We start from the raw sequence: 16506 nt of genomic DNA, 5'->3' as shown, positions 1-16506 counted from the left end.
GCTTATACTATACATTTCATGCACTGTTTATCAAGACAGTTATATCTTTGTATATATTTTCATTACTAATTAATCTCTATTTTTCAGGGATTATCATTTTGAATATTTGGAATTTAGACTATGGATTGGACTTTGGGTAGCATTCTACTGCCTTATATTAGTGGCCACCAACTCTGCGTACTTGGTGCAGTATTTCACTCGATTTACAGAAGAGAGCTTTTGTGCACTGATAAGCTGTATTTTCATTTATGATGCTATAAAGAAGATGTTGAACTTGGCTGATCAGTTTCCTATTAACTGGAAATACAGTGTAAATGATGTAACCCATTACAGCTGTAAATGTATTGTAAATGGCACAGGTAAAAACAAATGTTTATCATAATAATACTTTCTTTGTTTTTGGAGTGTGAAATAGATAAAGAATGAGTGCTATTTAGACATGTTCTGGGGAGGTTTATTTAAGAGTACCTTCCATAGACAGACTATACCACCTACCCTGTTGGGTAACAGGACACCTCAGCTTTTGTAATTGAAAGGGATCATAGAGTTTCCTCTCATAAGGGTATTCCTGGAAGAGAGAGCTCTCCTCCTGAGAAACTGTTTATTTTTATCTTTAACATGATATAGCCTAAAAGGTTGATAAGATAACAACAGTTGTTACACACAGGCACCGTGCACATATGCTAATCTTTAAATCAATTAGTGTCCCTTTGGGGCCTTCTTGAATCTTAGCCCCAGGCTGTACATTGGACCTCATTTTATGAACAAGTATGGATAAAGCTGTGCCCACTATGTGTAAAGGTCAGGTTTGTGCTAAGTCCTGAAGAAGCCGCTGCTGGGGCACCCTTTACCTTTTAAGGACACTTTATATGTGTGTGCTGGTACTTGGGTGCCTCCAGGACTGTGCTGGATAACAGAGTTTAAGTAGAGTCAAACTATGAACTGTGGAGTTGTTGAAGTGAGAGCATAAAGACTGTTGCCAAGAATGCCCAGATCTGATCATCTAAGCCAAAAGGTCGTGCAAGGGTGTAGTCAAAATGACAAAGTCTAAGTCAGGACAGACTGCATTCTAGCACGGTCAGGTCAAGCAAGTGATTAGATGCAAGGAGAGCAATGGGCAGACTGAGAACAGACGGAAAGCAGGAGTCAAACTTTGACACAGAGCCAAGAATACAGGAACAGGAACTTCACAATGACTTAAGAAATGGGAACACTCTGGAGATAGGATTGCAAAAGCAACATGTAATGAAAAAAGGATCTGGAAGCAGTAAGAGCAAAAGTTGGCACCAATACCAAGGAGGACAGAAAGAACCACAACAGAAACAGAATCACTAACAAGAGGGTACAGCGAACAGCCCACAGGTAGTTTCCTCACACTATGCTGTTAAGTTCCAACCCTGCCCTTCAAATGTCAATGGGTAGTAAAGGCTCTTGCATTTGACAACTTTATGACAGCAGCTAAGGTTTAGAGCCAGGAAGGGACAGAACGTAAAATAATTTGAACAGCTGTCAAGGCCTCTATGTAAAACCTAGTCCTAGGATGCAAGGTGGACATGGAGATACATGCCTAGGATGCTCAGGGACAAAAGAATATTTTTTTGTACAATAACACATGTACTTGTAGGAACCACAAAATGTTTGGTAATCTTTGTTCCCATTCAGAGTGGTTGATTCAGTCAGGATCAGAGTAACACCTTACAGACTAAAAACTGGTCACTCTTTATAACATGTTGTGACACCAGACATCTAACTGAACAGAAATGGATGTAAGAGGTATTATTATTATTATTATTCAGGATTTATATAGTGCCAACAGTTTGCGCAGCTCTTTACAATATAGGGATGACATTACAGTTACAAGTCAAGACAAGATGGTAAGAAGGTATTATCCTGACACTTATCTTAAATTTAGATAATTTTTCAATAATGTTTAATAAGAAGTGTGTCTCTTCTACTATGAAAGCTCTTTCCCTGCCTGCTAGAAATGTATTGCTAATTGTACAGACAGACACACCTGAGCAGCTCAGTGTATAATCTTGCCTAAGCACAGAAAAGAAGACTCTGGGCCCAAAATAAGACTGAGAAAACATGGTAGCAGTGATAGTGGAGTGAGAAAGTGGAGCACAGATGTCATATTGCTAGAGGAGGACACTTCACGAGGGAAGTCTGCCACGGGGCGGACTGACCAATCGGGCAGTCGGGCACTGCCAGAGGGCCCGTGGCCCCTGCCCCCTGATTACAATTCCCTTTACTTACTGGCCTGTCTGTAGAGCCCCCCCCCCCCGCATGGCCTGCTGGGATCTGTAGTCCTAGCATTCTGGGCCGAGCTGAAGTGATTGACATGGGCAGGTTATGAAAGCGGGACACCGGGACTGCTGTGTTCTAGTAGAATATCGTAGAGAAATTCCAGGCCGCAGAGAGGAAGGTGCAGAGAGGTGGGGTGCAGAGAGGTGAGGGGCAGTATCCCATGCACACAACCAAGGTCTACTGCCAGCGCAGAGATGGGGGCCCGTCGAGGAGGGATAGCTCTATCTGTCCCCAAAATATTTTATAAAATTCATTTCAGTACAGCGTTGCATGACGGAATAAACATCAGTCAAAGTATCGCAGCGCTGAATACTGAAAAATGGCCTGGCCAGGAAGGGGGTCTAAACAGTCTTGAAGTGGTTAAAGTATTGTGTAGTCCTCTGTAGCCTATGCCATTTTGCATTGCTGTAAAAAAGGATCCACCTGTACCACACAGCTCCTCCTCCCCACAACTGACTACTACACTCTGCGTTACAACTGACCTCTGCCATTCAGCAATTTAATATTTCAAATTGATTCGGCTGTGTTAGGTCCCGTGCAGCAGCCTTCGGGGGAACCACATGGCATCTGCTTACAGTGCTTCTGCCGCCCCCACATCTTCCCCTCGTTAGAGCTTATGCCCACCTCCTGGGAACCTCCGCACCCCTCCTGAGGCCCTCTGCCCGAGACATCAGGCTTTTATTATTTTTTACTTTTTTTTCTTCACTTAACTTTATTGCTATTACACAGGAGCTAACAAGCCCATGTGTGATGGCATTCAGAGGTGACAGGTTCTCTTTATGAGCCTGCCCTCCAGTACAGACTCTGGACTCAGGACATAGGAACGCTCTGGACTTAGGAGCGCACTGGACTCTGGACATAGGAACACAATTGACTCTGGATATAGGAACGCACTGGACTCTGGACTTGGGGCTGGTTCACACCACAAAGTCTGCGTTCCAGAACGTTAGGCCTTTGGAATGAACTGGAACAACGTGCTTGCATTTTTGCAGATCGCACTGGACTGGAACGCAGGCACTAATGTGCCTATATTCCGGGTGCGGGCAATCGCACTGCGGGCGGGGGGCGTGGATGCTGTGCCATTGACTTCAATGCACCGCTACGCCCCCTCCCGCCCCTGAACGCAGGGAGCCGACCGGCTTGCATTCCAGTGCAGGATTGATGTTCCACCACGGCACTGAAAAAAAATTATGCAGGACCTATTTCTGGCAGTGTCAGCATGGTACTGATTGCATTGCTGTGAACCTACTCCTAATTCTGTCAGTATTGTACCAATTCTGTCTGGACATATTGCTGGCTGTGTCAGAATGGTAATGATTGTGTCTCTGTGTTTGTGGCAGTATGGTCTATGTTTCTGTATACATGTTTGTGCTTGCCTAAGTATAGTACTGATTGTGACTTTGCTGACATATTTCTGTTTTTTTCAGTAGAGTACTGATTGTTTCTCTGTGGGCGTCTTACTAGCTGTGTCTGTACAGTACCAATTGCATTTCTTGGGACATGTTTCTTGTCTGTCGGGTTGGCTCTGGTTTTGTCCATATGGTATTGTGTCTCTGCAGAAATGTTTATGGCTGCGTCAGTACAAAACCAATTGCATCTCTGAGGACAAGTTTCCTGGCAAGTCAGTAAAGTACTAACACTGTGTCTGCAGAAATGTTTCTATTTGTGTCAGAACAGTAAATATTGTTTCTCTGTGGACATCACAACATGAGGTTGAACGAGAAGTGGTTTAATCTAAGAATGCATAGAAGTTTTTTACTGTAAGTGCAGTAAAAATGTTGAATTCCATACTGCAGATAGTGGTATCAACTGGAAGCATTGATAAATTCAAGAAACACTTGGACTAGTTTTTAAGTACACAGAATCTAAAGGGATATGGGAACTATTAGTGGCATGTGTACACACATACACACAGGTTGAACTGGATGGACCTATTCATCTCTACCAACTATGTTACTATTTCATGTTTGTGCTTGATTCAGTATGGTACTGATTGTGTCTTTGACATGTTTATGTTTTTTTGTCAATGTAGTACATATTGTGTCTCTGTGGACCTGTTTCTAGCTGTTCTAGTACAGTGCTGATTGTGTTTCTGGGGTCATATTATTGTGGACCTGTTTCTGGTTTTGTCAGTATAGTCTCACTCTGCCTATGCAAATATAATTGTCTGTGTCTCAATATAGCACTGATTGGGTCTTTGCTGACATGTTGCTGGTTTTGTCAGTACTAAGGATGCACCGATATTAGTATCGATATTGGTGCCAATACCGAGTATTTGGACAAGTACTCACCCAAATGCTCCTTATACTTATCTCGGTACCGGAACTTACGGCATCAGGAAGCTGAGCGGCGAGTCATTACAAGCCGCCCAGCTTCCTGATTGGCCAGGAAGCCGGCTCCATGCTCCCTCATCACCAGGAAGCATGGAGCTGGCTTCCCGGCAAATCAGGAAGTGGGGGACGGGTAATGACTCGCCATCCAGCTTCCTTAATGGGACTTCCGGTATCAGTAATTGGTATAGGCAAGTACCGAAGAAAGAAAATCGGTACTCGATACCGAAAAACCTGCATCCCTAGTCAGTACAGTGCTGATTGTGTCTCTAGGGAAAAGTTGGGTGTGCCAATAAAGTAATAATTTTGTGTCTGGGGACATATCTTTATTTGTGTGAGAATGGTGATGATTACGTCGCTGCAGACATGTTTGTGCTTGCCTCTGTATGGCACTGATTGTGTCTCTGCTGACATGGTTCTAGTTTTGTTAGTACAGGATTGAATGTGTCGCTGTGGACATGTTATCTCTGTGAATATGTGACTGGCAATTGTGTTTATTTGGTTGTGAATAAAAATCTGAATGATCATGATCTTGCTATAATTATAATATTGCAAGTCTTGGTGAATCGGTTTTGGTGTTATATGCTGTGTGTGTTGGAAAAAAAAGAGGGTGGCACAATGTGCAGGGGAGAGGGCAGTACAAGGCACCTGGACTAGTGGACAAAAAAGTATAAATCCCAGGGTGGTAGCATACATTTTTCTTTTTTAAGCTGCGTACATTTTCTGCAATTACAGAAAAGTACATTTTGACCCTGTTAGAAATCTTGTGTCCTTGTAACTTCCTATGCACTGAGCTGAAATCTCAAACAATGGTTCCAGCTTTCTCACCTATGGTCTGTGGAATGCAAAGTAGTTACCGGCTATGTAATGTAGATGAAGAGAGGGTGAACTATTTGTAGTTCAAATCAGGATAGGATTCTAGGGTTACAACACTACTCCTCCATTTATAAAGTGCAGTAAGTGAGCGTTGCCACCCTAGGACAGGGCATGTGAATCTCAGGTTGAAAATAAAGGGGGAAAAAAGCCTGAAAAGAGAAAATTGATCCATCCATCACCTTTAAGGGTTGGTAAGCTACAATATATTACATTTTCTTTTGTGTTTAGATAAGCTTTAAATACTACTAAGGGACAATTGCACATATATCAAATGCCTTTATTATAAATTAAATAATTTTGGAATAGGTATTAAAATTATTTTTAAATAAATAGGCTTTATTTATAATTATTTGTTTCTGCTTCATATTAGGAAATTGGTCTTTATGGAATTTAACATCCTATGACTCCTTTTTTCCGGAGGTATGTTTTACCTTTTTATTTTTAATTGTAACCAATATTTTTCCATGTTTTAATGCATTATGAGCTTTTCTTTAATCACTGCAATGTTTAATGGATAGCAAAAATAAATAAATAACAAGTATTCAGAAGAAATGGAAGGGACATGAACATACTTGTATTTTGTGACAAGATATTGCAATATTTAGAATTTTCTTTAAACCTTCCACAGCCAGGGTTCATTCAAATAGGCCCAGGCTAGACTTTACAGTTTCTGTATGTACTGATTAACTGCAAAATAACTGAAATAAGCAAAATACATTTTACATATTTTTAGGGACATTTTTACATTTCTAGTGACAAAATGTAAACAGACTTATGAAAAACCTTGTTTACAGGCCACTACAGCCTTGCCATAATATTTGTGTCAGAGGCAGTAAAAGGGTTAAAAGTCTGATGAGAGTTTAATATATATAATCATATATATATTTTTTATTCTTTGCCCCACTTTTTCTCTATGATTAAGCTGTGGTTGGGTTCAAAATGCAGCAGAGGGAGATGATGGATCCAGGAGGTAGCTGGGACCTGTGCCTGGAGTGAACCTGTGAGCAATATTGTTGATCAGAGAGTGAATATAGATGCCATTATCACGTAAACCATATTATAATATGCGTATTGCGCTATAATAATTTAAATTATTTTTCAATTGAGTGTAGAAACATATAAAAGGCATATTGAACACCAGTGCTGTAAGAGCTTTGTCTCTTTATTTACAGACCTCTCTCTCAAAAAAAAAAAAAAAATAATCTACAGACAGCATTTCATTAGTAAAATCTTATTATATATTTGATACTGGGGTGGATTTTTTTTTTAAACAACCCCCGTGCTCATCTATATGTTAAAATTATTTGCAGTAATGTGCCCTTCCCCTTCCCGGTACACCACTGGCTCATAGTAATACCAGCCCTTATCCCTAGTGTGCCAAACTGGTATTTTGGGGAGAAGGGAATACATTTGTTTTGCTTAATCAGTATTTTATGTTTTGGTTATTTTTTTATAAGTTTCTCAAGAAATCATTTAGAGTGTTCTTAAGAGTTGTATTTTTTTGGGATTAAGAAAACACAGACTTTGCAGCTGATGCTGTGGCTTAGAAATATTTATGATTATTTATAACTGCTAATTTTTTTCTAACTTTTCAACTTTTTTTTTCTTTTAGAATAAGGAACCTGAAAACTTTACACAAAATCAGTGCATGGAGCTGGGAGGATTTATAGAGGGCAACAGCTGCAACTATGTGCCAGATGTTTTTCTTATGTCTGTCATCCTATTTTTTGGTACATTTTTGTGTACAACTTCACTAAAAAGCTTCCAAAGAAGCAGATATTTATCTTCAGCGGTATGTAATAAAGCAGATTATAACTGAAGTAAATACAAATTGTTTAAAAGCATATAGAGAATTATTTCTAGCTGTGGACACAATACTATAGTGTATTGTGTTGCAGCAAACCACCCATCTTTTACAGTGGGAAATGGTTCCCAAACCTGTAACAGTTTGAAAGATTTTTCTACTCAGATGCCTTATGGGTGCCATTGGTGATGCATTTGGTAGAGGGTGGATAATTGGATCGGTTCCTGATGCAGCTTGGTAGAAGTAAAGGTTGATTATGAAGCATGAGCTAGAAAGAAATCATACATGGCAAAAGGGCCTCATTTTCAGCTTTTGTACCTGGAATTGTCACTATGACATAAACCTTTCTCTGTTTGAGTTGATCATTTAGTGCCTATAATTTATTAAATAATTTTTGGCTATTTCTCTTGTGAGTTCACATGAGTAAATGGACATTTGCACACTCATCAAGATACTACCCCCACATAGCCCATCCCTGTTGTTTTTATTTTTTTTTGTTTTATACACTCAACTCCAATCATGTCAGTGTGCACTTCATGCAGTATCATTCCTACATGAAAAAGATGTAAGAAAGCCCCAAAGCATTTAAGAAAATCTCGTTTTTGTTTCATGTATGCCACCACATAGCTTCTATATGTTCAGATTCTGGAATTTGCATTTAGATAGTTAGTGACTAAGTAAGTGAATTAGCTGCATGTATGCTGTAACAGTTGTGCGCTTCTCCACATGCATTGTACACATACAGAAGATTCTGTGAGAATACAGCATGATTGGGTTGTTCCACCTCCTTTGTAGGCAAGGTGGTGCGATGGTATGTCCAAATATGCTTATTTAACCACTTAAAGACCAGGGTGTTAAACCCCCTTCCTGGCCAGGCCATTTTTCAGTATTCAGCGCTGCGGTACAAAACAATTTTGAAACAAAAAAACTGTTTCCCTATGAAATGTTATGAAAGATTTATCATTACCCCATTTTTTGGTTAAATATAGAAGGGGTTAATAGACAACAAACATGTCAAACCTTAAAATTGCAAGCGCCCGTGAAATCGCTGAAAATGACACACCCAAAATTGGCCATGGGCGACGCTATAAAAGCTTTTACCGCTCATCAGTTTAGTGTTATCAGTGATTAATGGCCCTAAAATTATTGTTCACACTCCAACGTTCACGGCGATGTGTAACATGTGCGGCACAATAGGCGGAATAATCGCTTTCGCACGCAGGCGCACCAGACACATGTTTGCGTGTGTATGTGGGGGGACTTTGAAAAAAAAATTATTTTACATTAAAAGTTATTTTACATTTTTGTTATGTGTGACTATTTTTTTAGCTTCTTAATTTTTTTTTTACACTTAACTTTATTGCTATTACATAGGGGCCTCCTCCTATGTGATAGCCAATTCACATAACAGGTCCTCACTCGTGTACGCGCTGAGCGACGCACACGAGCGGGGGGAGGGGAAGGACATCTTAAGACGCCCACCCGCTGCTATAAGGCTCCCGTCCGGCTGTTCAGGAAAGGCCATTAAAGGTGGCTAAATTAGGCTCAATATTTCAAAGACACCCATCCGGAAAAGAAGTGTACATGATGAAATTCGTTGAAACAAAAAACTAAGGGTTATTCACTTACCTGCTGAAGGATCTAGCCGTAGCTTCGGCTGATACTTTGGCTCACTTCGGCCGCCGGAGCCCCTCTGTTCAGTCGAACCACAGGGCTGCTGTACGTGCTATTCACAATAGCCCATACAGCATCCTAAGGCAGCCGAGTGGTTTTGCTGAGCCGAATGCATATGCTTTAGAACAGCTGGGCGGAGCCAGCCACGATGTCTCAGGTTATTTGAGGACACAGGGCTGTCATTAAATGACATCAATTGGGAGGAGCCAGCCATAACATCACTGCTGGCTCCGCCCATTTGTTTTTATTTGTCCTGGACCTGCGGGCAGACAGGTGATGTCAGCGCTAGCTCCGCCCAGTTGTTTATATTTTGCCAGCATCGGTCAGAATGTCATACTGCAGCGGGAGTTCGTCTCATGCGGACAGTTCAGTTGGCTTTTTTTAATTATTATTATATTTTTTCTTTTTATTTCGCCGATTCGTCATCGTCGTGGACAATGCTGGATGTCATGATTGACCCTGGATTATGTCGTTGGATCAATTTTTGAGATTTTTAATAAAGGACTTGTAAAAATCCTTTGTTGCTTTTTTTTGTGAATCAATTAAAGGATTTTTTTTCTAAAAGTCTGGTCTCTTTATTTATATTTTATTTAACCCTTTAGTGAATGGGTAGGGATATAAGTACCCCTTACTCATTCACAAGAAGGGGTGCCGCATCTGGATGCTCCTTTATTAAAGGGGTACCCTGATATGAATAAGTCCCCCAGCTCGCACACCCACAACCAAATGGGAAAAGAAATGTGGGGTCCCCCTAAAATTCCTACCAGATCCTTGATCTGAGCACAGACCCGGCAGGTCAGGAGAAGGGTGTGGGGAAGATCGAGTGCTCCCTCCATCCCTGCGCCATACCAGGCTACGTGCCCTTGGCATTGAGAGGGTGTCCCCATGCCGACAGGGACAAGGGCCTCTTCCCCACAACCCTGACCCGGTGGACTGCAGGCCGGGGGGCTTATTTGCATCTAATTAAGGGAGCACCCAGATACCGTTGCACCCCATTTTAAATGAGTAAGGGGTACTTGTACCCCTACTCGTTCATGAAAGGGTTAAAAGTAAATAAACACACCACACATTTTAAAAAAGTCCTTTAATTGAAAAAAACAAACAAAAAGTCAGTTTCTGACAATGCCTTTATTTTAAAAAAATGGATCGCTCGATGTAATCCAGCGTCAATCACGATGAACGACGCCCACCAACTCGCCAAAATAAAAATTCGGAATTGTCAAAAACTGACTGTTTTTTCTTTTCAATTAAAGTACGTTTTCAAAATGTGTGGTTTCTTTATTTACATTTACTTGTAACCCTTTAGTGACCCTTTAGTGAATGACCCTTACAAGCGACCCTTACTCATTCAAAAGGGGGGCTGCATCTGGGTGCCCCCTTAATTAAAGGGGTACCTGATGCAAATAAGCCCCCCTGCCTGCAGACCCCACAACCGAGGACTCATGGTCTTTCTATGGCGCAGAGAGGGGGGGTGCTCGATCGCCCCTCCCCCCCTTTCCTACCCTGCCGAGCCTGTGCTCGGATCAAGGGTCTAGTAGGAATTTTAGGGGGGGGGCCCACTTTTTCCCCCCTGCCGGTTTTTGGGGGTGAGGTTCCTCTTCAAAATCCCTACCATATTTAAAGGGCCTGTTAAGACTTTTGGGGCAAACCCCAAACACCTTTTTTATTTTTAACTTGGGGGGTCCCTCCTAACATTCCCACCAGACCTAAAGGATCTGGCATCATTGGGGGGAACATCAGGCTTTTTTTTTCTTTTGTCTAATGTCACTTTGCTGCAACGAAAATTCATTCGTAATGAAAATTCGTACATGCTACCGCTACGAAAATGTGGATTTATTTCTTTTTTTTAAAGTTGATGCTTAACACAATAAAACTTCGTTCGGGAAAAAAATTTGGATGCATACAAAATTTTCCTTATCGGAAATTCGTAATGATTTGCATTTATTATTTCTGTCATTCGGAAATTTGTATGCATCCGAATGTATGAATTTCCAAAAATGTGCCGAATAATGAATCTTTTCAAAATAAATCCCATATGTCTAGGTATTATCAGTAGGCTGCAGGAGCATGACTGTCATGGCCATCATTACATTACAAGACTATTTTTGCCCCCAGAGTTCTACTTTAACCAGTTGAAGTCCGCGGTGTTAAACCCCCTTCCCATCCAGGCCATTTTTCAGTATTCAGCGCTGCAGTACTTTGACTGACATTTATTCCGTCATGCAACGCTGTACTGAAATGAATTTGATACCATTTTTTAGGGACAGATAGAGCTTTCTTTTGGTGGTATGTACCTCGGCTTATATTCGGGTCAATACTTTTTCCCAGTTTTTTTGGCTAAAATAAGGTACCTCGGCTTATATTCGGGACGGCTTATACTCGAGTATATACGGTAATCACCACTGTGGTTTTTATTTTTTACTATATTAAGGAAAAATTACAGAAATGTTAAAAAAAAACAGTTTCCCCTATATTAAATGATAAAACATTTATTATTACCAAATTTTTTGGTAAAATATAAAAGACGGGGTCACGTCGGGTAGAAAGACACCAAACATGTCAAGCCTTAAAATTGCATGCGCACGCGAAACCTCAAAAAACAATAATACCCAAAATTGGCCATAGGTGACGCTTTAAAAACTTTTACCGCTCATCAGTTTAGTGTTATCAGTGATTGATGGCCCTAAAATGATTGCTCTCACTGCGACGTTCGCGGCGATATGTAACGTGTGTAGCGTAATTGTCGTTTACGCGCGCTAGTGCACCGGACGCATATTTGCGTTTATACGTGCGTAAACGTGGGGGTGAGGGACTTAAACATTTTGGGGGGGTTTTTTAAACTTTTTTTTATATGTGACTTTTATTTTTTGTAACTTTTTTTATTTATATTTTTTTTTACACTTATTGTTATTGCTATTACATAGGGGGATAACAATCCCCCTATATAATAGCACAGGTACACTGGCAGGTCCTCTTTATGGAGACATTAGGGGTCTCTAGGACCCCTAATTTCACCTGGGGACCCCAAAAGAAGCTGATGAAGCAGAGATCTGCTTCATCAGCTTCTTTTCTCTGGCTATAGCAGCCAGATGACTGACAGGTGAATGCTGAAGTGATGTAATACACATCACTTCTGCATTCACCGCACAGAAAGGAGCTGATCTCCCTCCCTCTTCCTCCTGACGCTCTCCCGAGCCGGTCCCGGGCCGCAGATGGGGCAGTGTGTCCCGGGATTGAAGGTGAGGGGTTAGGAGGGGGGGCGGCGGCAGCAGTCGAGGGTGGCACGCAGCCAGCAGATATACACGATCGGCAGGCTATAGAGCTGCTGATCGTGTATATGTTAAACAGCCGGTAACGGCTCTATGCATTGCACTGGTTTTTTCTGCCCGTGCGTAGGGACGCACGCAGAAAAAAAATGCCGTGTTGAGATGGCAACCCGCCAATGCAGCTGTGCTGTCCGTCCGTTTTTTTTCAACGGCGGACGGCAACTGGTTAAGCTATGTATTAATATAAAAGGGGAATGCTTTGTTTATAGATGAGGGGTCTGATTTTTTTTAAGTATGTTGTATATTGATCCACCAATAGTCTGACATGAGCTTCTCAGCTTTTTTTAAACTTACTTTTCCAACAGTCACTTTTCTCAAGTCATTTACTTTATTTTGGTCACAGCTGCTCCAATAAGCAAGCTAACATCTTCAAGGCACTGGAATGTTCACCCACTGTGAGTGTGTATAGGTGAAAAAAAATGAATAACTGAGTGTGCTGAGCTACAACAATGAGCAAAATAAAAAATAAAAGAATGTGACTCAGGCAAATGTCAGTGAATAATTAGTAAATTGATTAGCTGTGAAGTCTGTAAATGTTCATAACGCTGAAGATATGTCCATATATAAACAGCAATAGTGATGAATATTTCTTGTTCCATCACCAAATGCACCATGTGCACCACACCAGATATAGAAGTGCTCACCTTATTGATAGACCCCATCAAAAGGTCAAATCAGGCAATTCCCTTCTTAACCAGGGGAGGGGGCCCTTGACTCCAATCGCTCACAGATGTCCTCCAATAATGTAATCAAACCAGCAGACAGATCTCACTTCTTTAGTGAGGAAACTATAACCTCAGATCTTTAACGCACTGTAGGCCTCCTCAGTATAGGTTGTCAATACCAGGATCATGTTATCCAAAAAGAGAAAGCAAACACCATAGCGCGTACCATCCAAACACAGTATGTTTTATTAAAAGAAAATGACTCATATAAAATCAGTGGTAACACAGCATGGAATCTCTCTTAGGAGTGTATGCAGGAGTTTCAAATGACCGCGGCCGACGGCCGTAATGACCAATGTGACATCAGCTGCTCTGCCCTATGCACATTAGATCTAGCATGACTTCATCGGGGATCAGGAGCATCCAACATTCTGGGTCACATCTATAATCGGGAAACACTCCCACTTACCACCATTCACTGAATAGACCAGACTGCCCATCTCAAGAATGGGAACAGTCAGCGTCTATCGTATTCACTCTAAAACATTGCGATATAAAATATATCCCCATAAGAGAAAAACATGAATAAATAGATTAATAAAATAGATGGAGAAAAAATACATTCAAATATGCAGTAAACTGTAGAAATGTACATGTCATAGCCCCGTGGGGGGAAGGGGAAGAGAGCACCCCACTGAAATTATGGCAGATGCAAAGAAGTTAATGCTTCCCTTGCTATCTGCTGTTTTTTTTTAGTATTCTGACAGCTCCTGCCATCAGAATAAGTAAATAAAAAAAACAGCATAGGAATGAAGAGCTAGATTGCTATTGGCTATTTCAATTAGCCAATAGAAGGCCGGCTATTACACCTGCCCTCTGCTGCTGTCAATCAGCAGAGGAGGACCTGTGTGGCCAAGATCATTGTCAGGGGAAACAAGAGCATCCAAGCCAAAGAGTTGAGCAGGGACAACAACAATAACAACTACTAAGTAAGGGCATAAGGCGTTCTAGTAAGGTCGGTCCAAAAAAGGAATCAAATTGACAGGTTAGAGGTAGTAATAACAGAATCAGGAATATAAAAATACATTTAAAGATGTATTATGAAGACAAAGTTGCATTGATTTGTGCACTGTATGTCTGCCTGGAGTATAGCTTTATTTGCAGTGTATAATGTTTACATTTTTTTTAGAGCATGTGATTGTTTATTCTGTTATCTTTTTTCCACAGGTACGCAAACTGACTGGAGATTTTTCAGTGATACTAACAATTATCATTTTTTGTGCTGTGGATATTATTTGTGGTCTGGGAACTCCCAAACTTATAGTTCCAAGTGAATTTAAGGTAAGAAGGCAGCATTTTATTAAAGATTGTTTATTATGAACTTAAAGTGTATTCCCACTTGTTGCTTATTATTTTACTTGCTCTATTCTGAAAACTCCATAACAGAAATGTTTTCATTCTCTGTAATTTCAAGAAGGGGTTGGAGGGGGATGAGGAGTTAATACTTTTCATAATTAACCCTGTCTGCTCTGTGCTGGCCTACGTAATGCCCACATGTGATACTGAGCCTCTATAAGGGGCCAGCAGGGTGCTGTATATACAAGTGGACTAACTTTGGATAGAAGTTATGCAAATATAAAAATGCCTTGATGTCAGTCTGGAGGAGTGGGTGTATCAAGGCAGGTTGCACTTGCATGCAGACTATCCTAGGTAATGCCCACATATGATGCTGAGCCTCCATGAGGGAGGAAAGAGCTATATGATGCAGGATGGCCTCCAGCCAGGAAATTAAGCAGGCTTTATCTGACGAGCTGAAGCTTCTAATGCACACTGTTAAAAGCTCATAAAGTAAGCTTTTAACAGTGTGGTTAGGACAGTAAGTCAGGATAAGCATTTTCAGTACAGGAGAGGAGCCTGCACAGCTATACTGAGAACTTTCTCCTTCAGGTCCTCCTCTGCTGATTGACGGCAGGCAGTGGGCGGGTACAAAAGCCAGCCTGCTATTGGCTATTGCGAAGAGGTCAGTAATGTGATGCAGTGTGGAGGCTATTGTTTCCAGCCACTGTGGATCAATCAGCAGAGGAGCAGAGCAGAAGGAAAACTTTCTCCTTCAGCTTCACTCATCTGCTGATTGACAGCAGGCAGTAAACAGGTTTAATAGCCAGCCTGCTATTGGCTTTTGCAGTTTGAAATAGTCAATAGCAGGCTGGCTATTCCACTGCCCACTACCTGCTGTTTACATTTAGCTGCAGGCTCCAAAATTCTGCCGCCGGCAGATGGAATCGGACAGGGGCCAAGGCAGGGGCGGATCCAGAGTCTAGTCTCGGGAGAGGCACTGCCAAAAAATAAGCCCCCCCCCCATCTGGCTCTTTCACTGCTACTGTGCCACCCCTTTCCTCTCTCACCGCCTATGTGTCCACTGCCCCCCCCCCAGCTCTCCCCCTCTCCCACCGGTGTACAACGCACTCCCCTGGCTTCTCCTTCTGGGATCTTGCCGCCGCTGTCAGCCTTGGGCGGTCTGCACTCACACAAATTAGGCAGCTGCAAAGCCCCGGCATGGGCTGAGACGGCTGCCCAATTTGCCTGACCCTCTGCTTTGGGTTCTTTGCTGACTGTTCGATGCGGCCGGCCAGGCCCAGCAGAGCGGCGGAGGGTGGGAGCGATAATAATAAACTCAGAGTGTGGAGGTGAGTAATGTGATGCAGTGCAGAGGTCAGTAATGTGACGCAGTGCGGAGGTCAGTAAGGTGACGCAAGGCGCAGAGGTCAGTAAGGTGACGCAGTGTGGAGGTCAGTAAGGTGACGCAGTGGGGAGGTCAGTAAGGTGACGCAGTGGGGAGGTCAGTAAGGTGACGCAGTGGGGAGGTCAGGAAGGTGACGCAGTGCGGAGGTCAGTAAGGTGACGCAGTGCGGAGGTCAGTAAGATGGCGCAGTGCGGAGGTCAGTAAGATGGCGCAGTGCGGAGGTCAGTAAGGTGACGCAGTGCGGAGGTCAGTAAGGTGACGCAGTGCGGATGTCAGTAATGTGACGCAGTGCAGGGGTCAGTAATGTGATGCAGTGTGGAGCTCAGTAATGTGATGCAGGGCGCGGAATCCAGTAGTGTGACGCAGTGCATAGGTCAGTAATGTGGCGCAGTGCGGAGCTCAGTAATGTGACGCAGGGCGGAGGTCAGTAAGGTGACGCAGCGCGGAGCTCAGTAAAGTGACGCAGCGCGGAGGTCAGTAATGTGACGCAGCGCGGAGGTCAGGAAGGTGACGCAGCGCGGAGGTCAGGAAGGTGACGCAACGCGGGGGTCAGTAAGGTGACCCAGCGCTGAGGTCAGTAAGGTGACGCAGCGCGGAGGTCAGTAAGGTGACGCAGCGCGGAGGTCAGTAAGGTGACGCAGCGCGGAGGTCAGTAAGGTGACGCAGCGCTGAGGTCAGTAAGGTGACGCAGCGCGGAGGTCAGGAAGGTGACGCAGTGCGGAGGTCAGTAAGGTGACGCAGTGCGGAGGTCAGTAAGGTGACGCAGTGCGGAGGTCAGTAA

The 16506-nt window shown here is 42.6% G+C and overlaps 1 protein-coding gene across 1 annotated transcript in view; it reads left to right on the top strand.

The window, feature by feature from the left end:
* Positions 1 to 16506, top strand: part of LOC108799384 (electrogenic sodium bicarbonate cotransporter 1-like) — a gene marked incomplete at its 5' end in the record, with an annotated part of 300557 nt that overhangs the window by 192309 nt on the left and 91742 nt on the right. Inside the window, 4 exons of the mRNA XM_018571249.1 lie at positions 88 to 359; positions 5884 to 5933; positions 7126 to 7305; positions 14210 to 14323. Of these exons, the coding sequence (XP_018426751.1) occupies positions 88 to 359; positions 5884 to 5933; positions 7126 to 7305; positions 14210 to 14323 (616 nt within the window). The remainder of the gene's footprint in view (positions 1 to 87; positions 360 to 5883; positions 5934 to 7125; positions 7306 to 14209; positions 14324 to 16506) is intronic.

Source organism: Nanorana parkeri, unplaced genomic scaffold (genome assembly GCF_000935625.1).
Source record: "Nanorana parkeri isolate BGI_ZX_2015 unplaced genomic scaffold, ASM93562v1 scaffold1710, whole genome shotgun sequence".
Classification (NCBI taxonomy): domain Eukaryota; kingdom Metazoa; phylum Chordata; class Amphibia; order Anura; family Dicroglossidae; genus Nanorana; species Nanorana parkeri.
Note: the sequence above shows the minus strand (reverse complement) of the source record. Positions and strands in the feature narration are given on the sequence as shown.